Genomic DNA, 27,569 nt, shown 5'->3' on the forward strand with positions numbered 1-27,569 from the left:
GGGTTTTAAAAAAAATGGTTGTGCCTGTCAGCGTAAAGTCAGGGTGTAATTTTCCCCGCGTTATTTCTGAACCCGCCCTCTTGTCACTTCTGACCAATCAGCGTGCAGCAAAGGGGGCGGGAATCCGCCGGTTTCCGCCGTGAGACTCGTGTTTGTTGTTTATGAAAGATTCATCTGGAGCCGCCGTGAAAAACGACTCAAATCGGTATTTAACTACCTTATTGGGATATTTATTAACATTAATATTCATCTTAATGAGAGTTTGTAACGTCGGCGCGTAAGTTTACACGGAAATACGGTTTTATTGTGAGTTAAATCAGTTGCACAGCAGTTAGCTCACATTTGTAATATGAACCTACTTATAAGACCTTTTGTCTACTATTTTATTTAGGTGCTTTAAAATGAGGTTTCTCTGTTTTGTGAAGTTTTGTCTGAATGAATTGTGTCTTGACTGAAAGCCAGTAAAGCAGTGAACTGACACATGTCGTTAGCCTGGCTACAAATCTAATTATAACCTAAACAGGTGGAAGTTTAATCAGATTGCAAGATAATACACCATTATTCGTACTAATTGCAGTTGTAAATTGATAATTAATAATCTTTAACGGGCTGCATTTACAATCTTAACACTGGTTTTTATGTGTCATGTTAACTGGAAGCTCTTATTTCTAAAAAAAATAAGATCTGAGGTTTAAAAATTCCGACTTTGACTATTGATAAAAGTGTGATTTTACATGTTATCTAAAAATGTCAAAGTTGTGCTGAAAGATAATTGGCCAAAGTATGCTGGTACCATATTTCAAGACGTTAGAGCAACCAGAACAAATGTTATGTCATTTTTCCTTATCATATGAAATATAGTATTTGGTCGCAAATGGGTTAATGCAGATGGACATTGAACTGTGTTTAACTGTATTAACTGTATTTGTAATGTAGCTCATCTATGTACAGGCTGTTGACAACACACCTATGTAATAATAAATACATTTATAATATTAAAAGCTGCAGTTTTATTTGATAAAAGTAAAATGTGTGACAGAATGAAACTACTGTAGTGCTGAAGAGATGCTCTGGCCAACAAATCTTGCTCTAGGGATTTCAAGAAAACATAATTGTTTGGTACAGACCCCCAAAAATGTCAATAATTTAATAGTTTTATCAGAAAAAAAAAAAAAATATTCATTCCCACACTAATCACGACTCATATCTGTCAAAATAATCGCAATATGATATTTTTTTACCGTATCCTGCAGCCCTAATTAAACCAGACTTTTTCTTCAACAGGTATCTTAAATGATGAAGCAGCTGCCTCCGGATACGGTGCGGCTGCTGTCCAGCTCCCAGGTCATCACGTCTGTGGTGAACGTGGTGAAAGAACTGATGGAGAATTCCCTGGATGCTGGATCTTCGAGCATTGACATTAAACTGGTACAGCGTCCAAGAGATGTGATTGATTATGACGCTGAACCATGAGTGGACTTGTCTGTTGCTTTGTTTGTGTAAATACAGCTAAAAATAATATGAATAACATCAGTTGGCTTTAGTCAGAAAGGTGCATACACCTATTTTTTGCGTCTCAGGACATTATATAAAAAAAAATGGTAAAGGGAAACTTTGTGGTTATCAGCGTTGTATCATTACAATATGGGTAGTATATGCAAATAAACAATGTTCACCTTCCCTCCATGTTGCGTGCACCCACTGATCCCCGCTCATTTCCCTCTCTCGATCTGACTGTCTGCGGAGGTGGGCATACAACAAATGTGGAATTACAATGTGACGTAAGAATAACAGCCCCAGAGGCATGGACAGTCTGCTCGAGAGAAGCAAATGAGCGGGGAGCTCTGGGTGCACGCGACACAGAGGGAGAGGAAACGTCGTTCTTTTGCATATACTACCCACATTGTATAATGATAGCAAAGCTTCAAGTGATTATACTGAAAACTGAGCAAGTGAGTGTATAGCAATTAACCCTCCAGACTTTGAGATCCAGAATCAGAATCAAAATTTTTGTTTATCCAAGTTGGTTTACGCCCTACGAGGAATGTGACCGGTGCAGTTGGTGCTACAAATATACAAATATACAGTTCTTCAAATCACAGAAAAATCACACAGAAAAATAAAGTACTTTCAAAATATAAACAGATAAAGATAAGAAGAAAGAGAAAGAAAAAGCTGTGCAGAAGAATCTGCAGAAGTTGTTGTACTGGGTATCGCAGTTAGTAAAACATCCAAATAAAGCGTTCTGTGAAACAACACAAACTATATTTTTCCTGCAGGTAAAACTGCTTTCATCACTATTTAAACTTTCACAACTCACAGTACTGATTTAGAAGCTCCTGTCCACAGTATGTAATTGAATTTGACATTGCAGGAGAACTACGGTTTGGACCGGATAGAGGTGCGTGACAACGGCTGTGGAATCAGAGCCGAAGATACCTCCGTGATGGCCGTGAGACATTTCACCTCAAAGATCTGTTGCCACGAGGACTTGGAGCGTCTGGAGACGTACGGTTTCCGAGGAGAGGCACTGGGCTCCGTCTGCGCCGTGGCCGAGGTGAGGAGTTTTTATAAGCTGTTGGTTAATAAGCTATAAAAGCTGATCTATAATTATTACAGGATATAAACTGGGATAGTTGGCAACCGGATGTTGTGGTGCTGTTTCTCTTCAGGTGTGTGTCACCACGAAGACAGAGGAGGATGACATCAGCACCCAGTACACGCTTAACTCCACAGGGGCGATTGTTTCTCAGAAGCCGTCTCACTTAGGTCAAGGTAAGGCACCCAGAAGACATTGCAAACACTCTGAGCTTGTTTACACCTGGTATCAACATCACAAGTGTAAACAACTACCAAGATGCATTGTGGTGTAAACGCTAATGCATCCTGGGACACATTGAAGGGCCGCCTACTCAACTAACATCAGAAACACGCTGTTTATTTGGTTAAATTTAATTCAGATGATGTGTTTGGACTCTTTTACCTGCTGAGATAAGCAGCCGATGTTTGTGAACACACGGTTTCTATGGAAACAGGAGAGATGTTATACACTTTGATGAATGTTCTTAATTATTTGGGCCTTTTAATAAATTCGGCAGACTTTATACATGAAGTTATTTCTTTCTGAGTAAAAAAACCCTTTCTGTTTGTCTCGGCGTGTTGGCTACTACTGTTGCTACCAGTTAAAAACTTATTTTGTCTTTGCAAACAGGAATTATGTACATGTTTATTTGCATGTAGAGTGGGAGGTGGGATCTGATCACAGGTGGCATTTTAACGCCAGGTGTAAACTGACGTACTTACATCTGTCCACTCGTGTTCGGATCACAGAAGATGGATGTTAACGCCAGATCTAAACAGGCTCTCTGTTTATATGATTTATTATAATTACTTAATGTTTGGCTCCACCAGCAGTCACATTATCTCCTGCACTATGAACATGAAGTTACTAATTTATTCCAGGATTGGATTATACTGTTGATTATTATAATGGTCAATGGAAAAAATTTTGTCATGAGTGGAAAAGAGATGCAGTGCCGTTTAATGAGTCACATCCCAAAAGGCAGTAAGAGAATTGGCAAGTTTATTTTATGGACAACTTGGATACAAACATTTCACATACTGTTAATCTTATGATTATTTGGGGTAAATACTACAAACATACTTGTAGGTGGAAAGGATGTAACTTGATGGTGAAATCTATGGAAAAAATGAATAGAGAGGCTAAATGGTTTTAATTTGTATCTCAACCCTTTTTAATGTCTCTTACCTTGCTCCTCATCTGTTTACATGATTGTCTCTTTGTTTGTTTGATCTTTTTTGCTCTTGTTTTTCAGTATAAGTTACCTATATTGTCTGCTGCTATGTTCATGTGTGCTATGTTTCCACCATTGTTGTTCTTTAGTAATCTTTAGCATTTAGTTTATTAGTCTTCCTGAGTCCTTGTTGCAGGAAAAGTACATTTTACGTCAAACACTTTTGCTCCTTGTGTTTGACAGGCACAACAGTGAGCGTACTGAAACTTTTCAAGAATCTTCCAGTGAGACGGCAGTACTATTCCTCCATCAAGAAGTGCAAGGAGGAACTAAAGAAAGTGCAGGACCTGCTGATGGCCTATGCGATTATAAAACCTGACCTGAGGCTCACGCTCATTCACAATAAGGTCAGTAACTCCTCTTCCCTTTTTAGATTTAACTTGGTAACTGGACTTTTCCCCTCCCTATAACTGATCCGAACTAGTGGGAAAACATTGAGCTTTTAATGGTACAGTCATGAAAAGTGACTTACATCCCAGCTCATGCAGTATGAAATCCTGTGCACACAGCAGCCACTAGGTGTCCTCATTAGCCTTCAAATGACTGTCCCTACATAACGGACTCAAACTCCCTTCAGCTTTTGTTGATATGCCATGTAACTGTGGTATAGTGTTATATCTGTGGCAGCCCTAATTGACAACATTTGACATGAACAAAAGCACTGAGATCTCATGCACGATTACATATTATGTAAGAGTAGTGCATACACACATAGGAACTTGATTTAGATTAAAAAAAAAAGGTAAACTTGAATGTATTGGTCCTCAACATTTTAATACTACTCCTACTACTTTAGGAAGTACTGCTATGACTACTAATAATACATGTTATTCTTATAGCACTTGCTCTAAAAGAATTGCCTCCAACAGCAGAATAATGTATAAAGACAAGTACGAGGAGGAAAATGAAATATAGATGAAATAGTCTGCATAGAGATTAGTGTTGCATAACAAACAACAAGACTTTTTGGACATGAACATATGACCCCATTTTAACACTTATACGGAGTAATGAAAAAACAACAATAACAATAATAACAAGAAGACAAATGGAAGGAGGGGAACATACAGAAGGTCTAGATAATCCCACCCTGACATACTAATCCATCCAGTTTACCTGTTTAAATTTACTAATTTAATATTGTGAAATATTGTGAAAGTGTATTGTCTCCCCAGTTTACGGCTATGGAGTGTGCACAGCCTTGTTTGACAGTAGAGAATATTTTCTGTCAAACATAAGAAAGGCCTTAAACAGAACGTTACAGAAGGATATTCAGGAGGTTGTCAGATAAATAATTAATCAAACACCTCCTTGAAGACAGTAATTGTCTCCAGCCTCCTGTTGTTTTGTTGTCAGTGCTGATGTGACTCAGTGAGTTATGAAATCGTTACGTGTGATGGAAAATATTCATTTGGCTTGCAGAAGCACTAGAAACACACAGACTAAACCTTTTATCGAGCCAACAAGGACAGACTGACTGACCTGATAGAAGGAGGCTTCTGTGCCGGTTAGTGAATCTGTTCATTAACTTTTTTTAAAAAACATGTCACATGCATACAACAGAATGTACCTGTAGCTACTGAGGATAAATCAGAAGTTGGAGGACTGTTTTAATTAGTGTGCATGTGTTTAAGAAAGAAATAGCCTTAAATCCACACATTAGTCACTTTAATGGAGTTTCTTTTGGATGCACAGAACTAAAAATAGCTAATTGTTAAGATGGACATTCATCAGACTTTTAATCAAATTAAAAAGCTTTTAAACTCTGACTCAAGCTGAGTGATGACATACAACCTTTCCCTGAACACAGTTATAATTTAACATTTATTATCAAGTTCTAAGTGCTTCACAGATGACTGACAGGCCGGTAATAAGATCGAATGAGTGTGGACCATAATAGAGAAAAATATAAACTAGATAAGATACATTTAAAAATACAATACAAACCTAAAAATGACAATAAATACAAAACAATATATTTAACAGTAATAGAAATATGTAGTGTTTAATAAAAGCTACAGTAGAAACTAGATAAAACTGATCAAGAAGAAAAAACAAAATAAAAACAAATACAATCAATAAGAAGGATAAAAAAATAAAAGTTTACAAAATTTGATAAAATAAATTAATAAAATAAAATAAATAATGTCTCCTCAACCATTCTTAGTCCAAAGTCAGGCTGAAGAGGTAGGTTTTGAATTCACTTTTAAAGATTTCAACACTCTTACTCTCATGGCTGCAACTAACAATTACTTTCCTTTCTGATTAGTCTGTTGATTATTATATCTAGTAATCGTTCCCCATCCCAACACCCCAGAGCCCAACCTGACATCTGCAAACAGCTGTCCGACTCCTGTTCCAAAACCCAAATATTGAAGTAACGATGATATGAAACGGAGGAAAGCAGCAAATCCTCACAGTGGAGAAGCTGGAAGTAGAGAGTGTTCAGCACTTAAATGATTAATTGTTGATCAAAATCAAGTGATTTATCAATCCACTTATTATTTCTGCACTAGTATTTATTACGAGCACTTAAGCATAAAGTATGTTAACCTCTATGATAATGTATAAAGGGGGCTAATTGCTGCAGTGACATTTAAATGTGTGTTTAAGATCTCCTGTTCTTTTTAAAAGGTTTTGTTGGGACCAAGTGAAATTAGCTGTCATCAAAAAAGTTAATATCACTAAATATCAATATGTAATGATATTATATAAATGTAAAGGGATGGAGAGGGCTGCGAACCTGCTGCAGTAATACTGTAAGCTGTGAATGTCTGGCAGAAAGAAGGACACAGAGCTGTATTTGGAGGAAAAACACAAATACTGTGAAGAAAACACTGTGATTCAGTGAGCATCTTTTAAAAAAATGAAGAGAAAAAAATAGTGAGTACAGTAGATTACACTAAATCTAAAATATATTGTCTGAAACAAATATATTGTCTGACTTTCACGTGTCTGCAGTCATGCTTGTGTATCATTACAACCCGTCACCTTCACTCCACAAATAAATAATTAGTGGTAATTATTAGTAATTATAGTCACTATTTTTTCTTCCATCGTTAAAAAATTTGACTCTTTTAACAGTTTTGACAGTTTGCATTTAGAGCGTCTGCAAAGACATGCGTAAACTGCTCTCGAGGACTGTTAATGCCCATTAGCAAATGGAAACAGTCAAATAACTGCTTTATTGTTGGGTGAGGTATTTGACAATAGAAGCTTAACTAAATATAACCAACACACATACCAAAGCAATGCATCATATCCCACAATGGCCAATTTTATTGACTCAACTTTAAAAAAGATTCACCATCATTTATCTACTTAAAAATCGCTCATTAATTATCACCACGGTTATATTGAGGTTGCATGTTTATGGTATGAATAAAACACTATTAGAACAATAATTGTGGTTTTTCGCATGTTTTCAGACCAGTTGTGTTTTCTTACATTTTATCACCTGTCCCCTGGGCTGTACAGGGTTGCATACTTCTGGTGTGCACATTAAAAACAAAAGCCAGTTATTTTGGATTGTTCCATTACATAACATTAGATTAATCAGCAGTGGAATTATTTAGCAATTAGACATTTCCATCCCTTGTGCCCTTTCCCACCACAGCTAACTGTCAGGTGCCCCAAACACAAATATGGCTGACTGTGAACTCTGATTTGGCTGATTATGACGCCTGAGTAAGTTGCTGAACACAGCTGCGGACTTAACCCCAGATTCAGTTTCAGGCTGCAGCCACTTTGTACACAGAAGTGTATAGGTGGTGTGGGTCACGGAGGGGCCACACGACCACCATATAACTTTCATAGAAATTGAGGTTGTCAGGGGAGGGTAGTGAACCTATTTTGTACAATCAGCACTCAGTTGCCCCTATCCTTTATCTCCAACTCTGCTATTCGGCCTGTGTCGTGTTTCACAGCTTCTTCAAGAACTGTTTACAGGAGTGATCCGTTTACATGTTCCAAATTACGTATTTAATAGCTGAGACATGCCCTGCGACGGAGTGCATGCTTTTAGAAATCAACACCCCGGAGATATATCTTCACTGGTGGAAACAAACTACAAGTCCACTCGTGGGTGTCAAAATATTTTCTGATCTGACATAATCCTAAAAATGTTTTATTTTTTTAATTATGAGGAAAATAAGCATGATTTTAGTTGCTAAATGTCCTTTAAATGTACCATAAACATAATAAAAACTGTTAGCCAGTGTTGTAAATGCGGAGTTACTCACATTTAATATTATTTTCAGACTACTTTCACAACAACAATATATTATATACGTAGTTGTTGCATGTAGCATCCTAGGCCTGAAGTTGAAATAATGCCTTTAGAATTACAGTTCTTGTTGATTTAAGAAAGCGTTTTTTACTGTTATTTTTTATTTTGACACCAACTACTCTTCTGTATCTTTTATGTTCTCTGCCCTGTATTTTGACATAGACATTTATAGCTGTTTTGAACATTAAAACTCTCTCTTTCTGAATCTCTTGACAGAAACAAAATGTATGAACTCCTGATACATTGGTGCCTTCGTGGCCCAGTTGCTATCTTGACAGGTGTTTATGCAGTGTGATTTGCCTGATGTGGACTCATGGAAGTTGACTGGTGTCATATTGTTGCAGGTGGTGGTTTGGCAGAAGGCCAAGGTGGCCGATCACAGAAGTGCCCTCATTGCTACGCTGGGGCTCAGTGCCGTTGCCAACCTGCTCCCTTGCCTCCATCACCAAGAGCAACCAGAGGTTAGTTAAGGGGAAAAATGCAGAGATGAGAGAGAAATGGAGCAATTCTATAAAACCATGACTTTTAGACACCTCAGTTTGTTTGCTGCAGTTTTCTTCGGGTTTTAATACCCATTAACATTACTGGCACAAATCGTGTAACATTTTCACAGGGTTCGTACAAAGTCTTGAAAGTTTGGAAAATGCTTAATTTTAAATGTTTTCAAGGTTAGTAATATGCTTGAATTGGAATAAACTCCTTGAAAAAAGCTTGATTTTCAACAAAATCTTCTGTGTTTTATCTCCACAATCACTCATGTAAACCAAAAAATCTTTTAATATTTGAGATGAAACAATCTCATCGTCTAGTTTGTATGTTGTCTCCTGGTGTGTTCACTTATCATTCATAGCCCAAAGTCATCTGTTGATCCCTTACTATAAGTAAATAAACAAAGTGATATGTTGAATTCTGTAAACTTTATTTTCTGCAGTTTCATTCACATTGATGATAAAGGCTTCAAGTTTGCTTTAAGTACCTTAAAAGTGCTTGAATATGACTCTGTATGACGCTGTATGAACCAGCTACGTTGTGTAATATCACAGTATGTAGGGCTCACGTTTATAGGTTTCTGGTTTCATGGTCAACCGTTATTTTTATTGTTTCACATGGATCATTGCTCAGCTTGCCAAAGTCACCTTTGAACATTGTAACAAGTGATGAATGTGAAGAGACTGCATGGATTGCATTGCTCTTTGATGGATGAGCGTCAGAGGCACATAGCACGGCTGAGCTGGCACAGCCGCGCTATGCGCTACCCTCCCACCTCGTGCACACACCTTGCTCTCATACTGTGGCTCCCATGCCCCTTTGCCCTTCATTGTGGAGCCATTATGGCAGCTTCATAAGACACATACTTGCCTTCATAATAAAGCTCATTGTCCATCAAGTCCGTCTTAAAATGGCATTTAGTCTAGCTACTGTTAATTTTATATATTATATACATACATAAAACTTTATATCTTATCTTATTTATCTTATATCTTATTTTTGAATTGTCTTAAGGTCAGGGTTTTTAATTTTAGTTAGTTAGTTTTGTGACGTGTGGTTAAAATAATAGTAAAAGTAATTTCTTGTTTCAGGAATGTTTGTTGTGTGACGCTAGTGCTAAAAACGTAATAACGAAAAAGGAAAGAACTGAGAAGCAAGTTTGAAATAACTTAGAATAAATAACAGTCTAATTTGAACTGTCAATATTACATTAAATGCCTAGTTAAGATGGATACTTTTTGCAGAGCAAATGAGAGCATGCACGTTATACTCGACCATGAGCTAATAACCTCATCATGAACGCCTGGTCTGAAGCCAGCAAATGTGGTCAGTTGGTGGCTGGCCAACTACTCTCTTGCCCTTTTCTCTTGAGTTCTTTCCTGATGAAGAGTGAGTGCTTTTTTTGTTAGCTAAGCTTTGCTGTGCTGATCGTAATTGAATTACTGTCGAGCGGTAACTTTCTGCTTGGTCACGGTAGGTGTCATGTGGCTCTTACCTGCTGCCAGGCTCCCAACTAATCTAGTCCGACAGATATGGAGCAGCCCTTTTCACCCCGTTTCTCTCTCATTTTTCTCTTTGTTGTTGTTATTTTGCTGCTGCACTTTGGTGCCCAGTTATGAGAACGACCTTTCACCTTTTCCTCTGACTCCCTGTAGCAATGAAAGAGAACGTTTCTCCCCTTTGTCCCCAAGACCAAAGCTTAGTGATCAAGGGAACCAGGTTGACAATTTCACCGGGGCCTCGCTCGGGGAGCGTTGTACGAGCTATTTCTCTGCAGAACAAAATGTGACACTCGTTTTTGGCAGCATGACTACAAATAGCTGCAGCCCTTTGGGGCCAGAGGTGCCATTCGTGCTCTCATAAAGTGACCCTAATGAGCAGAAATAGAGAGAAGCATATGTGCCCCTACCTGAAACAGCAGTTCATTTATTAACTTCATTGGCGTGCGTTGCTGCTAATAATGAGCCCTAGGCCATGTGGAAAAAAAGCATAGCTATTCCGCTTGCAATCTGTAGAACATTAATAGCTTTCCATAATTTCTTACAAGCTTACATTCATAATGAAGTTTTAAGTGCAATATGTTGAATCATCAATTTTAGCTCATGAGAACTGCGTCTGGCGTGATTCTAGGGGAAAGGTCATCATGTATGATGCACAATTTAATAACACTGGCTGCTTGGGCATGTTCACAGTGGAGCCTGCATGTTGCAAACTCTTTGAACAAAGTCTTTCATGATTATTTCCAACTTAACAGTGAAAAGAAGTTTGATATTTAGACAAAAATGTAAAGCAGTTGATGAAAAGAGTGGAGTAAACTTTAGTCCTCATTATGCTGTGGCAGCGTATGCACGGTATGCTGTGACCGGTGCTTGTTTGCTTGTGCACAATCAGAATTAATGGCTTCCTTCCCAGCTGCGCAGCTGTGCTGTCAGTGGAATGCGTCAACCGTGCCATCCTAATTAAAAATGTAACGATGGTAGCGTTTATGTAATGTCCATGTTTCAAAGCTAGTCGTTACACTGTTACGCCCTGCGCCATCCAGCTGCTGACCATGTCAATTTAAAAATGTTTGCAAAAGCATGAAGGTCTCGTTCCAGAAGCCTCCCAGCCAAATTCTTCCCTTTAGTACAACCATTGTTGTATTTTTCTGATGGTATTTTCTTTTTTTAAGTTTATGTATGACACCTACTTTGTGCTTATCTTGTGTTGGATTATTAATATTATCATTATTTTTTTTATTTTATTCAGATTGTATTAGAGGGCTTTTTCCCGAAGCCGGGTGCAGATTTCTCTTCTACAAGCTCATCTAACCCTGACAAAACATTTATATTTGTCAACAACCGGCCGGTCCACCACAAAGACATTATGAAGGTAAGGTCATTTTGAATAACTGAATACATCAAAGTTTATACAATGAATAATAAAATAACTATTAACATTCTATTATTTCATGTTTACATGCAAACTTTATCCTGGGTGGATTGTGTGATTGATCATCAGTTGTTGCGTCAACACTACACTGCTCAGTATCCGGATGAGCCAGCCCGAAACCGCTATCCCATCCTCATGCTTAAAGTTACAGTTTCACCCTCTTCAGTCGACGTCAATCTGACGCCGGATAAGACACAGATTCTTCTTCATGACAAGGTAGCTATGAAGTTTTGTCACAATCAGTTGAATATGTAGTGTATGTTCAGCCTTGCTCTTCATTGGAGGGATAAACCAAAACCCTAGCCTTCCAGATGTGAGTGAAAATTAAATTCTGTGTAAGGTACTTGAGGTATTTTTGTCTGAAATTTAGGAGGCTGTACTGACCGCAGTAGAAGCATTTCTGGTGTCCCTCTATGGCTATCGAGCTAGTGGTGACCCTCCAGCTGAGAAGCAGCTCGGCCATAAGATGTCACCCTCACCGTCTAGTCCTTTGCAGACTGATGCTTCACCACCGGAAAAAGAACAAAGTCTAGAGAGGGATGACAGTCCCACCAACTACAATGGTAACTTCCTCAAAGAGGCACCGAAACATGGTGACACAGCAATAAGCACTGATGCTTTACTGGACCGCCAGACCTCAAACAGCTCATCGTCTTCTATAGCAGAGGACTGGATTGTCAACCAGATCCCAGGTGGCCTTGAGTCTAACTTTTCTCTCTATGATGATCAGAGCTGCACTCAGACAGCAGAAACAAGTTCAGCAGGCAAGTCTCCTGAGAGACTCGAGGACAATGGCGCGTCAGGTGCAGACACAAACCCAGACCAGTTATCAGCAGAGGACTGGAGCCGCGGGACAGCTTTGACCAACCCCGTATCACGAGAACCCCTGCAGCCCGTCAAAATCCATCAACCCTCAAAGAGCAATCAGTCGGACTCAGTTGAGATCAAGAGTCCCAGCAGCTCAAACAAAAAGATGTTCAATGCCATAACGGAGAAGCGGGCTGCTCTGACGGCCTTCGACCTGATCAGCAACCGCGCCATGAGGGCACCGCTGTCTCCTGCCGCCCTGTTCGAGAAGGAGGCCAGAGCGGAGGTCCTCAGGGAGAAACCCACAGCCAGCCTGCAGGATATCAGCCTCACCGTTCACGAGAGGTGGAAAAATCTGAGGGAGGAAGACCGTAAGAAGTGAGTTTCCAGACCTTCACCTTTCCAAGCAGTTGTTTCCATTTCTTGTTATTTGCAAGGCAGAGAGAGGGGGGAAAGTCTGACCTGTCATTCGCATGTGAAAAGCCTAGTCTGGAAATTTTGTTGATATGAGCTGTGTTTCTAATTTCCAGACAACTGTGTCTAATAGGGACTTGGGTTGATTACTTTTCCCGCAGTTCAACAGGTATCACCAATGGCGAAGTGTCCTCGATTTAACGAAGTATGCCATCTATCCACAGAACTCACGTCTCACTAGACACTTATTCAACATTAAAACCCACTGAGATCTCTTATTTCCAATACTTCCAACAGTCCCTAAACATTGGCCTTTATAGTGACACTATGACAAGATTTAAGAGACATTACCCAATATAAACTGAATACTTCCCTTTCATTTTTAATGAGAAATCCGAACCTGAATTTATTTTCGAAATGTTTCTGTCGGTTCACACAAGCCTCTTTGTCCATTTAAAATCTCACCTACACTTACTTCACAAGTGGCATGAGCAGTGACACATAGTTGGCTAGTCAAGAACAGACTTGGCACAGAACACATGGAGGTAATGAGTGTTTGTGTTTGACCCCTGTTCCCTCAGACTCAAAGGATTTACATTAATGAATGTAAGACAGGAATTGAGTTATTTCAAAAACAAACAAACAATTAGAATTACAATTACAAACAAAAATAGAGCATCACTCGCCACATTCAAGATGTGTATTTGCTTTTGACTCCAGTCTGATATCTGATAAAATGGTGCTAACTTCAGGTACCGCAGCACAATGCTCAGGCTACGAGCAACTCTTAACTTTTTTCAGTCGTTGTATCAAATCCAATTATCTTGTCACACAGTCATTAGTAACTTCTAAAATGATCCAGATGCACATGGACACGTCAGTAATAGAAAGTACAAACTGTGCTACCTACTGATGTCCTTCCACTGAGCTACTCCACTAGTAGCATGAAACAACACCATTATACTGCGCTGAAGGCACTTCAACCCAATTATGTTAGATTACTGCATACCAATTTCAAGTAATTGCAAAGTTGGAAAATGTGTATCAGCAGTACTCGGGGCCTTATATAAGGTATGGAAGAGTGTATGGAAAAAGACATCTGTTTAGAATCCTGCCTGTCTTAAACATGAAGTAAGATGTGGCAAGGACTTGGCTCCTTTCACCGCCACTGTTAAGTGGCACACCACTTCTAGGAATTGCACTTACACAAGTTCACGAAGCAGGTTATTTGAATAATGGGGTGCTGAAGTGTAAGCCCTAATGCTTAACACATGAAGATCTATGGAAACATGAGTCGGCAAATAACTGTTTTGCTGAGGAAAGCACCCTATATATATATATATATCAAATTCTCAACATGTTCTCTGCATGTACAGTGGGAATAAGGTGGCGCTCAGTATCTTAATTCTTATTTTAGAACTGTTATGTGTTTTAAGTAGACAACAACAGATGGCAGCTTAGCAGCTGTGCTACACAGAAGAAATCAAACATACATGGAAGTTATCAACAGGTTACATAATTCTGTTGTTTCAATGGCTAATATGAGTGTAAAGAAGATCTTGAATATATACCACGCCCCCTTCTGGGTGGAAACAAGTGCTGTAAAAGTGCTGCCGCCGAGTGAAAACAAAAAAAACTAGTGGTGTTGCATTTAACTATAGGGTTAACAAGATAACCTGATGATTTTAATACCTGAACTTTGCGTATCGGCCAATATAAGTACCGATCCGATACGTGTTGGCTTGACTGAGATTGAACCCTTTGTCAGAGTCAGAGGAGGGCCGGTTATGACTTCACTATCCTGGGTTAAATATACATATACAATAACTGGCATCGGATCAATGCACAGAAATGTGTTCTAGCTGATACCCATATCGGATATTTCTGCTGCTGTTATTGGTATCGGATCAACTCTACGAGTAACGTGACGAGTAAACTGAACTTCCGGTGTGAAATTGTTGGGGTGCCCCTTTAATTTAGCTTGTTGTCCTACAAATAACAAAAATCAGTGCATGCTGGGATGGCATCTAGATGGAACAGATAACAGAGCATTGTCACTGTTATTATACGACTAAAAGACTTGGTTGAACTCTGCAGGTATGAGGAGAAGGCAAAAAAACACCTGGAACACCACGACCAAAGGACCAAGTTGGCCTCTGCTGAAGGCCCCAGAGAGACGAGCATGAGCACGCCAAGGGGCCACGCACAGGGCCAGAAACGCAAGGCCCCGCTGTCCAACCAGAAGCTGCTGAACGAGCTCTTCTCTGCACAGCCCCAAAAGAAGAATAGGAGCCCTGCACCGAAGCCCACGCAGCCCCTCCCCTGCAGCGTGGCTGCCCTTCGGCTGCAGCTTCAGCGCCTTTCATCCCAGAGCAGCGCAGTGCCACGGGGCCTCCGTCTTGTAAACCGGCTGGCCTCTCAGAGCGCCTGGGTCATTTTATGTGGTCAGAGGCTCATGTTGTTAAACCCATTTCGAGTGGAGGAAGCCTTGCTGTTTAAGAGACTTCTAGAGAATAATATACTTCCAGCAGTGAGTCTGCAGAACCCTATACAGTTAACAGATGGGTAACGTATCACTCACTTCTCACCGGCAGAATGTGAACCCTGACCGTTGTTTTCCTTGTGGAAAACTGCACACTCATCCAATTTCTTTACATACATATGCTTATGTAATGTCTGAAAATACACTGTTGTTGTATGTTAAACATTCTCCTTGTCTCTCTTTTATAGAAGTCTAGGGGGAGCTGAATATACTGAGGCTTTGTGCAACATGGAGAAACAAAGACCTGAGCTAAACGGAGGGGCCTTCTTCTCTGATCCCAGGCTTGTGGCAAATGGGTTTAAAATCCAACTCACTCCAGGTACAATGTCTGCAACATTTCGTAACACTGTTGTACAAGGCAGTCTAATATGATTATATATACATATATATGAAATTTGCCAACCATTGGGCATTTTCCTTCTGAACCTGATCACAAAATAATACTAACAGTTCTTAGGGACAGTACTACAACAGAAGTCTACAACACACCCAATCAATCAGAAAAGAAGCTTTCTTATTTTGTGAGTCACGCTGTTTAAAGGTCTCATGGATTGTTTTAGTTTTATTTAACGAATGTTGGTGCCATTTGCCATCATTAATGTCATAGTTCACCAGAAATGTCAAACTTACAGTCCCGAGTAACTGGATTACAGGCAATTATTTCTGATGGAGTTTCTTTGTATCGGATTAGTTGTGGATAAGACAAAATATTCTCCTTCCTTCAACAGATTTGTCATGAAAAACAATGAATGATGAAATACAGAAGCTGTGAATCAAAAGAGAACTGATATATTAGAATATATATATATATATATATAATATAATATATATTGTCTTTTTCTCTTATAATGGATCATGACAAGTTTAATAATAACTTCAACACGTTATGACAACTTAATAATACAGTAAGTGTAAATGACCACAGCAACTTTGTTCACATACGTACAAATAATGAAATAAGCCCATATTTGACAATTAACACATTAGTCATATTAACCAATGATTTGGTTCCTGCAAACTAAAGATATACAAATAATTGATTAAAAAATGTTCTTTTGTGTATAAAAAAACTGACTTTTTCTCATAGTTTATTTACGAAGTGTATTTTATTTTAGGCAGACTTGTGGTTATATATAGCTAATATTGATCATTCTAGACTGACAGATTACAGACAATTACAGTATATATCAGTGTGGTTTAACTTGCTGTTGGTTTTACCATAAAAAATGAAGTCAACATAACGTAAAATAAACATAATGTAAAATAAACATAATGTAAAAATTCCCACAATTAAACTTGTTTCTGCCAGCTTCTTCATCATCACTGTGACAATATTTCTCCGTTCGCTTGCAAAGTATTCAGTGTCCTGTGAGTGTTGGTTGTTTTTGTTGCTGGAATGGTTCACCTCAGTTGACATTGGCTCTCTGCCCGACAGAGTGGTCTCACAGTAGGTTTGTACCCCAGTGTGCAGGTGATGAGAATGGTTGCCCTTTAAGAAATTCCAGGAATTTTCATTTGGCACTGCCAGCCTCGGTGGGTGTGCATGCGACTGAAGGTAGCGGCGTATATGAGATGGTTTCATTGCACAATCTCTGCTGAATATCTTCTGCTTTCGTTAGGATTATTTAAAATATGAGTTGTTTATTTTCTTGTGTATAAGTTGATTCGACAGACTCTTATTATAAAATGTAAAAAAAAAATAGGATTTTATTACAAAAAGGACATTTGTTATATTTTATAAATGTACTAGACTTTGCAGTCTTGCACAGGTAACCCAACCACCACATAAATATTTAAGAAATTTTATAACTGTCTCTACTTCTCCAGGTTCATCAGAAATATAAATTGTGCATGATTTGCAGTATTTCCTCATGAAATGAGAAGCTATCATTCTTCCACCCTACAAGACAACTTCCTTCCAGTCTGCTGGGGCTTCTATTAGTCATTTAACACTCCATTTGGCCCTTCGCTTGTTTGACTTGGTCATGAGTCCAGCCGTAAACCACAATATTTATTTATTATTCTTTCCTGGAGATAGTAGTAGCGTCTGGAGTATATTAATCCTTGTTTTCTGCTTGTTTTGGCCAGGCCTCCCGTCAGCCGAGAGACATCTGGAAGTGACAGCAATGGCAGACTGCGTGCCTTTCCTCGGTGTGGAGGACCTCAGGGAGATCCTGACTGCAGTTCTTCACAGAAAAGCTAGGACCGTGCAAGAGTGCCGGCCACTTAAAGTCACAAACTACCTACAAGTGAGAGATGCTAGGAATCAAAATTAAGCATGGCATCCTGAGATTTTTGTTTGTTTTATTAAATTACATATTAACGTGATTTTCCCCTCTCAGGGTGAGGCGGTGCGACTTGCCCGTCAATTGCCTACAAATTTATCCAGGGAAGATGTGGAGGAAACCCTTCACCGGATGGAGCAGCAGTTTGGTGAGGGCAGTCATACCTGCATCCATGGACGGCCATTTCTCCAGCACCTATCTGACATCCCTTCCACAGATCAGGAAGCTACAGCTCTGCTGAGGCCCTTAGAGCTGTAGGAAGTAGACTCCTTAATGAATCACAGCAGTGCAATATCTGTGGAACAGCTGTCTCATTTTAATGCAGCTGATTATTCTCAATGTAAGATACAAACAAAACATAAAATAAATGTATTTTTTTGAAATGTTTTGCTTCGACAAAGCATGTGACTCATTTTGTGAACCTAACTAATATGTAAGCTATTTACAGTATAATTTCCATTTTACGAAACTTTATACGTCTACTCATCTCAGAGGCAAACACTGTATTTTTCACTCCACTGCATCTGTCTGACAACTTTAGTTCATCAGCAATTGTTTTATTCAGGTATATTAGTTACTTTTCAGAATTTTTCATAAACTTCCTCTCCAGTAAAAACCATGTATCTGGTGATTTAAAAAAAACATTAACATAGAGAACAAAGACATAATCGACAGAAAAGAAGCAATAATAACAATAAAAAATAAGTAAACAGTACATATACACGTGGTAAGCATTGGCATTATCAAGTTGCTATCACTCACGTACCATTGTGACAATGTGCATTGTAGTTATAAGGGGAAGTATCCCCAGTTTAATATTGCATTCATGCCATCTTTTCTGTCTGTTCAGTTTAAAAATGAATTGTTCATAATTGGCTAATTGCTCCAAGCAATTCATTAAAAGGAATATTTTCTGTTTCCCAGTACAATCCTACAACCTGTGTAAGGGAAAGTCTCCACCTGATTCAGTGATATGTGAATGTTTGTGATAAACTCAAGTGTTCCTATAAGAGTTGAGAAAATTCTCCTACTTCTTACAATAAATAAATAATTAAAAAATCATTTTGGATTAGCTGGAAAATGCATCGTCACAAAGCTGAAAGGCTGTTTTTCTGAGCTCAAGAAAGGTTGGCTCTAGAGATACATGTTTCTCACAGGATATGATGATCTTCTAGAATATGATGCATTGCTGTAGATGAACCTACCCAACAGTATATGAAGTCGTTAAAATGAGCTCAACCTTAAACAACTACAGCAGTAAAATGCAACATACTGCAGCAATAATAATCCAAAAAAACTTATATAATAGTGAAACACTGACAGGGAACATTTTACTGCACAATGAGTACTTTAACGTTTGATACTTAAAGTAAATTTAGTGTGATGGCATTGAAATAACCAAACCTTTCCACAGAGCTCTTAAAGCTTTTCTTTTACCCTCTGAGTTTTACATATCTCAAATTTGACAGAAATGATGTTGCAGATGTTGAGAAAAGACTGTTTTGGTTACAAACAGGTGGTGCAAATATGTTAAATTGATTCTTTCAACCTCATGACACTCAGTACAAATCAGCAATGATGTGCAGCAAAGTGTTTGTGTAGTACCAGGAATGGCTGGCCAAACAAAAAAAAAAAAGACACATAATTATCTGATATTTGCGAAGTTTCAAAGTACAATCTTTACAACTGTTTTAATTCTATATTTAATGCTTTGGTTTTGTAAATTGATTTCTCGCATTGTTTGTATTTTCCTGGATTAACAACAGCAGCCTTCGACCTGCAGCGTGACATCTGACTCCCTGATTTGATTTCTGTCCAAAAGCCAGAGTATCTTACTACCCATAAGCCTCATTGTGGCACCATTGGAATGGGTATTGCCCCAAGCCAGAGATGTACACTGTGCCAGCTACTACCCATAATTCTTTTCCCTCAATTAGTGCCAGCTGCTCGGCCTTTAGTATTGACAGATAGTTGTATATTATCCCTGGGCGCATTAAATGCTTCAGAGATTTGCACTGTAATTTCAACCACAAAGTTTAGCAAATCCTTGACACTGCGCTAACTTGTAGCGGTGCCACTTCCTAAAGACATTAGTCTGTTACACCAGCATTGTGGTTACACTGTTGCTTGAGGTTTCCTGTGGGGAAATACCCTGAATTAGACTAGGACTGGCAGAAATTAGAGTCTAAAAGCATATGATTTTTTTAATCATTCATATAATTTCTTAATAATTTTCAATAGGTCTGATGAAGAGGTAGGTGGTGGTACCTCAACAAGGGATTTAATTGGAGAGAATTCTGTTTTGTCTTTACAGAAACACTCACTATGATTTCACCACACTAAAACAGGAATACATATAGCCACACAAGGATTTCACTCATCGCCTTTTCATATGGACATTGAATCCCACCGCAGGGAAAAGTGCAATCTGATCGTTCATCTTATGATAATATTATAGTTAGGACTGTGAAAGGTCAAACCACAGCACGTCTTGTTTTACGTGGCCTCTGCTGAGAGAAACCACAGATGGCTTCAGCATTGCTGCAGGCCAACACTCTGCAAAGTGCCTCTGGGAAGGGGATAAATGCCAGTGAGGACCCCCTGTCCCTCCTTTCACCCTCCACCCCTCAGCTTTTTTGCCCCTCGCTCCTGCACAGACTCTTGTTTGAAACTTCTCACTGTTGGACACGTGCTTCCTCAGTTGCTTGTGTCCAGAAAAATGTGTGCGGCAGCAGAATCTACTCTGTACATGCTGCCTTTGGCACCCAAGGGGCATATCAGAGTAATTGGGGAGGATTAACTGATGATCATCTTTTGACCATGTGACTACACTGTTTAAAAGGTCAGCAACGGTTCATTTTGCCAGCTGTCTTTTAAACCACCTGTTTCACTCTTTATGACATTTTCTGCAACCAAATTGAGGTATTTACTAATGATTAACCCGAGGCGAAGAATGGAAAAAAAGCTGCAGTTTTGGAATGGATACAAAATGTTGAAAATCCAAACCTCGATACAAGAATACTCCTTTCACATGTAGCGTCATCTAGATAGTTATCTGTTCTCCTGTTACTGCTCTAATATGCAGAGCTACTGCTTCTCAGGTCGTATTCAGCAGCCAGGGCAACTGTACACCACTCTAACAACCCAGAAGTAAAAGTGCTCTTTAACAGAGTCATCAAATCCAAAATAAAATGACATGAACTATATTTAACCCCTTTCCCGCTCTAATTTTGGAACTGTTTTGAGAAATAGTCACACAGAGTACCTTGCCCAGTACTGGGAACAAGCAACACCTGTTTCTGTTCAGAAGTGTGAAATAAATGGAGAGAATGATTTTTATATCCCCTTTGGGAATACATGAATGCATTAATTCAGTGTAAAATATCAGCATTACATCTTCAGGTCATGGTTCAAAATGAATAATAATCACCAACCAAGCAATCCCTTAATATTCAGCCTTTTCCTACAGCTGAAAATGTCCAGAGCCTAAAGAATAATGCTCGCCAGATCGTCACACATCGTCTGAAACACAATCACCTGCATGTTTTCATTGTCAGAGAGCAACTAAAGTCAGCAAGGTTTGAACTTTTTGGATTCCTATCACAACTAAAGTCACTTTTATCTACATACATCCAAAAATGTGTATTGTTATTCCCATTTGTACGATTTCCAATCACATCTTGCCCCTATGACAGCCTGCTTCTCACTGCTCGTACTAGTGTGGCATTTGGAAAAGCTATAAACACTTTTGCCTTCAGACCTGGTCAGACAACACATCGTACAAACGACATCATATGACGCATACGCTGGCCTTAAACCCACCAATGCAGCTTTGTGCTAAAGCTACCTCTGTTTAGAATTTGAGAAGAGCCCCTTAAAGGTCCGGTGTGTAACAAGTGGGTGTTAAAATGAGTTACATTTGTGTCTTTCTGTCATAATTTTTACATTTTATCTCATCATTTTGACAGGCTGAGTTTTCATCTTATTATTTTATTTTATTGGCAGAGCTTGAGCTTCTGTATAATCTTGTTTGTCTAAGACATAATGTGAGGAAGCATTTCTGATTCAGCACCATAGAAGGATGATGGTTAAAGGCTGTCTGCGGAAAGTGTACAAGTAGTTTTCACTAATTATGTGTTTAGCTTAAAGGGATAGTTCTGTTTTATTGAGGTGTATATACATAGTCAGTGTATTATGTACAGTAGACAAGTAGTAACAGGATCAAATGATTCGGTATGATTATATTTTAAAGACATAAGACTGATAATAAAAATATAACATAATATAATGAAAGTGTCAATAACATCAGAAAGTTAAAATAAACGAGCGAAACTGAACCACACTGAGCAGTGAGCACAAATCAGCTAATAAGCTGCATAAAGATATTTGAATTATTGTTCATATAAAAAAACATTGACTACGGAGCTTTAAAATATCTAATTTGTGACAGCGGTTAAAGAATCTTTGAATCAGAAACACATATCTGTCACTGAACCCCAACACTCACCATCAACACCAAACTTCACAGAAGGACTTAATCAAGTGTCTTAAACCCGTTAACCATACCATGGTCCATATGGGACCAAATAAAATCTTTGCTGCATCTAAGTTTTTGTTTTTCAGCTGGTAATTGGTGGTGGTGCCGTGCTGTGACTGTGCACTTTTCTGCCAACCACAGAAGAGCCACTTAGTTCTTTTTATGAGCTTCAGGCTCACACTAATGTGATGGGTGTTAAAAAGCCACAGGTTCTCAACTGTTGGAGAATTTACAGCCACACCACATTCAATTTCATGGGTCAAGGGCATCCACAATGGGGCCATCAAGTCTACTCTTTTTAATTTTTAATCACTTGTCAACAATTCCCACAGCAAGTTTTGAAGTTATATTCCAGGACGTGCCACTCGGAGGGACACATTTTAGGCAATTAAAGAAAAAAATAACTTTGGGTTAGCGGGATGGAAAAGGACATTTACAGTTAAAACTGTGAAATTCACAGGGCAAATATCTGACGATGCCAAGCTCAAGGAATATCTGCTTTCAAGGAATATCTGTGTCATCTACAAACCTGTAGGTCCTGCGATGTTTCCAGGCTTCAAGAGAATCAAATCGAGATGTAAACGCTGTTGATTTTTCAGATAAATCTGACATAAACATATTGAAGCATTTTTAAAAAGTTGGATTTCCTTCCATATCAATAAATTTCAAGCCTGTGCTCAGACAGTCTTCTGGATTTATCCACCTAGGCCTAATTCTGGAAAGTCCTGCTTGCTGCATGAATGTCAGTCAACCGAGTTTCTTGTAAAATTAATTGTGCGCAGTAATCTGTAAAAATGTACCATAAATGTTATTTCTGAGATGTCAAAATCTATCCAGGCCTCTTGACACATACCTGATACTACTCTACATCCGTCTGTGTTAAGAGCATAGGCATATCATCGGGAGACAGGAGGTTTCCATAATCTGCCCTCCCTTAGTCTCCTCGGAGGAACATCTATTCTTCATCACTGTCAACCCTCCGTCCCCAGAGAGACAATGCTTCGCTGCCTCAGACCTTGGATGGCTGAGGGCCACATTTTTTGCTCGTCACCTAACCCCTCCTCACAAACAAACACTGACATTGAGGAATTTTGTAAACATATCTGGAGTGAACACCAAATTTGTCCCGTCTCCAAACTTCCAGTAGCTTTACAAAGCCATTAATCATATGATAGCTTCCCAGAGGTGACTGTCAGTTTTGAGGTAGGAATAGTGATTCCTCATCCCTAAGTGAAAAAGCAAGCGGAGTGCAGACGGAAAGGATAAATCACTTGAGAAGTGAAGACAGGTAGCATTCAGCAGCTGGCCATCTGGCCCTTATCGTGTCCCAGACTGGCTGATTTTATTGCTTTTCATTGCTTTCCGTAGACCCAAGAGGGATTTTCACAAACAACCTGTCAATCTGGCCCAAAGTGATCATCCTCTGCTGGTTGTTTAAGTGATTACAACGTGCATCTTGAACATCATGCCCTCATAAGATAGTGGCTTCACAGGGACACATTGTTTAAGTCAGTGGTCAGATGGACCTTGGACACAATGTCTGTTACATTGAAGAAGACATGAACTTTGAATTTGTAACTCAATGTCAGTTACTAATTGTAGTGCTTGATCTCACAATATTGGCGAAACATGAGCTAAACTGTATTTAATTCTCAAAGTTGTGACATAAAACTGTGTTTTTAACAAATTACTCAACAAATTTAACAAATATACCTCCCCTGGTAACACACAGGGAACATCTGGTGTCTAAATGGTTGTTAAACTATAATTGTGAATCTATTCAAAATTGATATATTGGTGGGCCGATATTACAGCAGACATATTGGTATTGTATCCTATTGGCATCGGTGTATATGTTATCCAATATATACCGATATGAACACAGTTTTTTTCTGGTATATAATGCTGAAGAAAATGCTCAATGTAACATATTGGTGTCACTGCAAAGTGACCAATATGTTACCACATATGACCAATATACGGTTGCAGGTTGCAGGTTGCAGGAAGCAGTTAACTCTTTCATGTTAATTAAATAAATATATATATATATAAATAAATAAATATGCTGATTTAAATGTCCAGTGTGTAATCCAGTGTGGGAATATAATATTCATAGGTATGTTTTCATTAGTGTATAGTCACCTGAAAAAAATTATCGCTGTTTTTGTATTATCTTAGAATGAGCCGTTTTTAGAAAGTACAGACACGAGTGGTTTTCAGTTAGTTGCAATCTGTAACTCCCCTGCTAGATGCCACTAAATTCTACACGCTGGTCCTTTTAAGAGTTCGACTTATGTGGACTTACAACATGGCTGACACTTTTGTTGTGGCCATTTTTTAGCTTTAGGTACCCAGCTGGCTATGTAGGAATCCTCATTTTGACTGGGTTGGTTGTTTTTCTAACCAGTGAAACAGCAGTCAATAGAAAAAAGCCTCGAACTTTTTAAAATCACGAAACATTTCTAAAAAGGTAGGAAGTGATTCAGATGTCTGGAACCATGTAGAAATGTTGTGTGGAGTAGAATGTTTTTCGCCTGGAAACAGGTGGCAGTTTTCTCTAAACAAATTTCTGTTCATTATTGCTGTAAACGGTTGGGGATATGTTCATTTTCAACATGGGGATGGCCCAGTGGGAGTGTTACAGTAAGGTTAGGGTTAGCTAACCCCAATGGGTCTGGGGGTTGTATTTTCAGTGTGTCTCAGTGATCCTCTCGGCTCTTCCGCGACTACTTGTTGCTAATTGTTACTTTGATTATGAAGGTGACACAACTCTATAGAGTATGTAGGCTGCAACATAGTATAGCTTTGACTATTTATAGTATATAACTTAGAGAATATTGTAGATCCAGGTGGGACTAAGAGAAAATCAATGTACTACTTCAGCACCATAGACAGCGCCATTGATCAATACACAGCACAGAAAAGCTTCTGATATTTCAGAGCCATGGTCGGGGCCAGAAAATATAACTTGAACAAACCGCAGTCAGGTAAAGGATCAATGAGTCAGGCTGACTAGAATACAATTTTTTAATTTCTTGACTTTTAGGGGATAGCAGGTTAACAAGGGCGATGGCGTTCCCCCCTCAAATCGCCTCCTGGATGTAAGCATTATTTAGTTTTATTTCATGATATCATCCGCCCTTGCGGACGTGTTCGCTCCAGTCTCTTCGTGTCTGACAACTTGATCTGTCATCACTCTTGAACCGCGTTGTCGTCAAGGAAGACCTTTGCCACAGAGCGATCAGTCAGCAGAAACACTTTCTCCAGATGGTATGGTTTGCACATCTGTTAATCGGTCCAGATGTTTTTTGGATGCACATGGCAAGCCCCTTTTTTTTCTCCCCACCAGTTGTCAATCGCCCTGCACCACGTCCATGACAGGGCATCCCCCCTTACTTTGTCCAGATGTGGAGGAAATCCTAAAGCCTCTTTAAAGTCAAATCTACATCTACGATAGCTTCTATAGAATATTGGAAACATAGAGTGGAAAACAATTATTGTTTTAGTCTCTGGGCAGTTTACAGGACATGGAGTACACTGTTGATTAAAATGTTTCAAATCAACCAAAAACAATTACAATTATTAAGAATACAATGGTTTGTAACTTGTATTATTGAATGGACTTCTGGTAACAGTCCACTGTAATTGATGACCACATCACAATAGACGCAACACCTCAGTTGATATCTCCTATAAAACAACTTCACCAACTTTGACATTTAGTTTTTCATCTTTTCATTCGGCTAAGACAAGTTTTCTGTTCTGGTCTTTGTTCTTTCACCACAGCCTCTTGATTCAAGTTCAACAACTCCACTCAAATCCATAGAACCCACATTCCTGGAAAGGCCCCTAGAAGTGATCGCTTTCTTGAATAGCTGCTATCATCTGTCTTGACCTGTGGACACTGACCTTCCCTAGAGACCCATTAGACCTTCTTAAAATAAACCTGGGTCTCGTGTCTCTTGTATTCTGCTTACTCACAGAAATGTAGATTAACATTAATTAACAAGGTTGATCGGTCAGTCCACCACTGTGGTCTAAACTGAATTAGATACTACGTATTGCCGTGAAATATTCAGTATCAATATACAGACATTCCTGTTTGATGATCTCCTGACTTTCCACCATGAGGCTGACGGTTTTAGTTTTGGGCCAATAGTGTCGTCAACTATTGGATGGATCGCCGTGACATTTGGTATGCATGGTTCCCAGAGGATGAATCCTTATGACTTTGTTGATCCTCTAACTTTTTATCAAACAGCTCCCAGCAGGTTAGAGTTTTACTTATCCAGTCTTGACAATTGGATTGCCATTTGGTCCAGACATTGATCAGAGGCTGGATGTTAATAACTGGTCAAAATTTCCTTTTGTCCAAAGTCCAGCAAACTAATGACCTCGCCATCAGCCACAGCTCTACATTGTGTTCAGTACTAGTTATGATTTAAAGCTTGCTACACTAAGATGGTGACCATGCATGTAACTGCTGAACATCAGCACGTTAGCATTGTCATTGTGAGCATGTTATCGTGCTGACTTTAGCATTTAGTACAGCCTCACAAAGCTGCTAGTGTGGCTGTGGCTGATTCTTCTATCTCTTCTATATCTGCAGCTCATAGTTTGGCCACGACCCATCAAAAGATCACATTTCAAAAACTCAACAGTTTGTCTTTGCAGAAATAACGTAATAACCACTCACTGCTGCAATCCTTGAGAAAATAGACCCCAATGAAAGATATGAACCGTAAGGTTGGAGGGTTACAATTTATTTTGGAAAGAGATCCAATCAAATAAAATCTAAAATCTAGTAAAAATAAAAGCAAAGCCAGAATACATTAAGAGTTGAAACAAAATCGATTAGTTGTCGACTATTACAGTAAATTATTTGTCTCCTATTTTGATCATTGATTAATCGCTTTGAGTCGCAGATTTCAACTTCTGTAATATAAATTTTTTTCTACTTTCTTTAGTCCTCTATGACAGTAAACTGAATATATGTCAGTTGCAACAAACCACAATTGAGGATGCCACCAACATCTTTCACCATTTTGTGTACCAAACAACTTATTGATTAATCTAGAAAATAAACGACGAATCAATCAGTATTGAAAATAATCGTTGTTGCAGCCCTACTAAGGGAAATATGATTTTTTTTTTGTTATTTGGGTAAGTCAGCCTTGTGTTGTAAGGCTGCACACATGTGATTTCATCCCTCAGTATCCAAAAACCACAATCCATTTTCATATTATCAAACTTTATTAAGCAGCTATATCGCGCATCATTTAATGACCTTTCATTAATGAGGACTTGAAGAGGAATACATGTTCTATCCATTCAAATTCTATTAACTTTACACAACAGGAATCCTGTCCAATAACGGGGTCTCCAGCTGCCTTGGACTAGTCCTTTACCCCCCAACATCCTTCTTCCCGTTCTCTCACTCTCACTTCCTCACCTGTCAGAG

At 38.9% G+C, this 27,569-nt stretch overlaps 1 protein-coding gene across 2 annotated transcripts; it reads left to right on the forward strand.

Annotated features, from left to right (window-relative positions):
- The first annotated feature begins 106 nt into the window (after window positions 1–106).
- Window positions 107–17,958, forward strand: pms1 (PMS1 homolog 1, mismatch repair system component). Of its 2 annotated transcripts, none has more exons than XM_035676947.1 (13): window positions 107–205; window positions 1,285–1,428; window positions 2,375–2,557; window positions 2,673–2,775; window positions 3,999–4,162; window positions 8,448–8,564; window positions 11,341–11,463; window positions 11,593–11,739; window positions 11,894–12,708; window positions 14,842–15,309; window positions 15,475–15,605; window positions 17,375–17,535; window positions 17,629–17,958. In XM_035676947.1, exons 2-13 carry the CDS (start codon window positions 1,294–1,296, stop codon window positions 17,827–17,829), a joined length of 2,748 nt encoding a protein of 915 aa, XP_035532840.1. In that variant the 5' UTR covers window positions 107–205; window positions 1,285–1,293; the 3' UTR covers window positions 17,830–17,958. The 2 variants fall into 2 exon arrangements, with proteins under 2 accessions (XP_035532840.1, XP_035532841.1); XM_035676948.1 differs by having other exon boundaries at window positions 141–277.
- The last annotated feature ends 9,611 nt before the right edge of the window (window positions 17,959–27,569 follow it).

Source organism: Morone saxatilis, unplaced genomic scaffold (genome assembly GCF_004916995.1).
Source record: "Morone saxatilis isolate NCDOM2014 unplaced genomic scaffold, NCSU_SB_2.0 Contig5, whole genome shotgun sequence".
NCBI classification, from domain to species: Eukaryota; Metazoa; Chordata; class Actinopteri; family Moronidae; genus Morone; species Morone saxatilis.

Coding starts and splice junctions, on each gene's coding strand:
- pms1 (XM_035676947.1), top strand. CDS start 1,294: ATGATGAAGCAGCTGCCTCCGGATACGGTGCGGCTGCTGTCCAGCTCC. Junction 2,558..2,672: donor CCGTCTGCGCCGTGGCCGAG/GTGAGGAGTTTT, acceptor GTTTCTCTTCAG/GTGTGTGTCACCACGAAGAC. Junction 15,606..17,374: donor TAAAATCCAACTCACTCCAG/GTACAATGTCTG, acceptor TGTTTTGGCCAG/GCCTCCCGTCAGCCGAGAGA.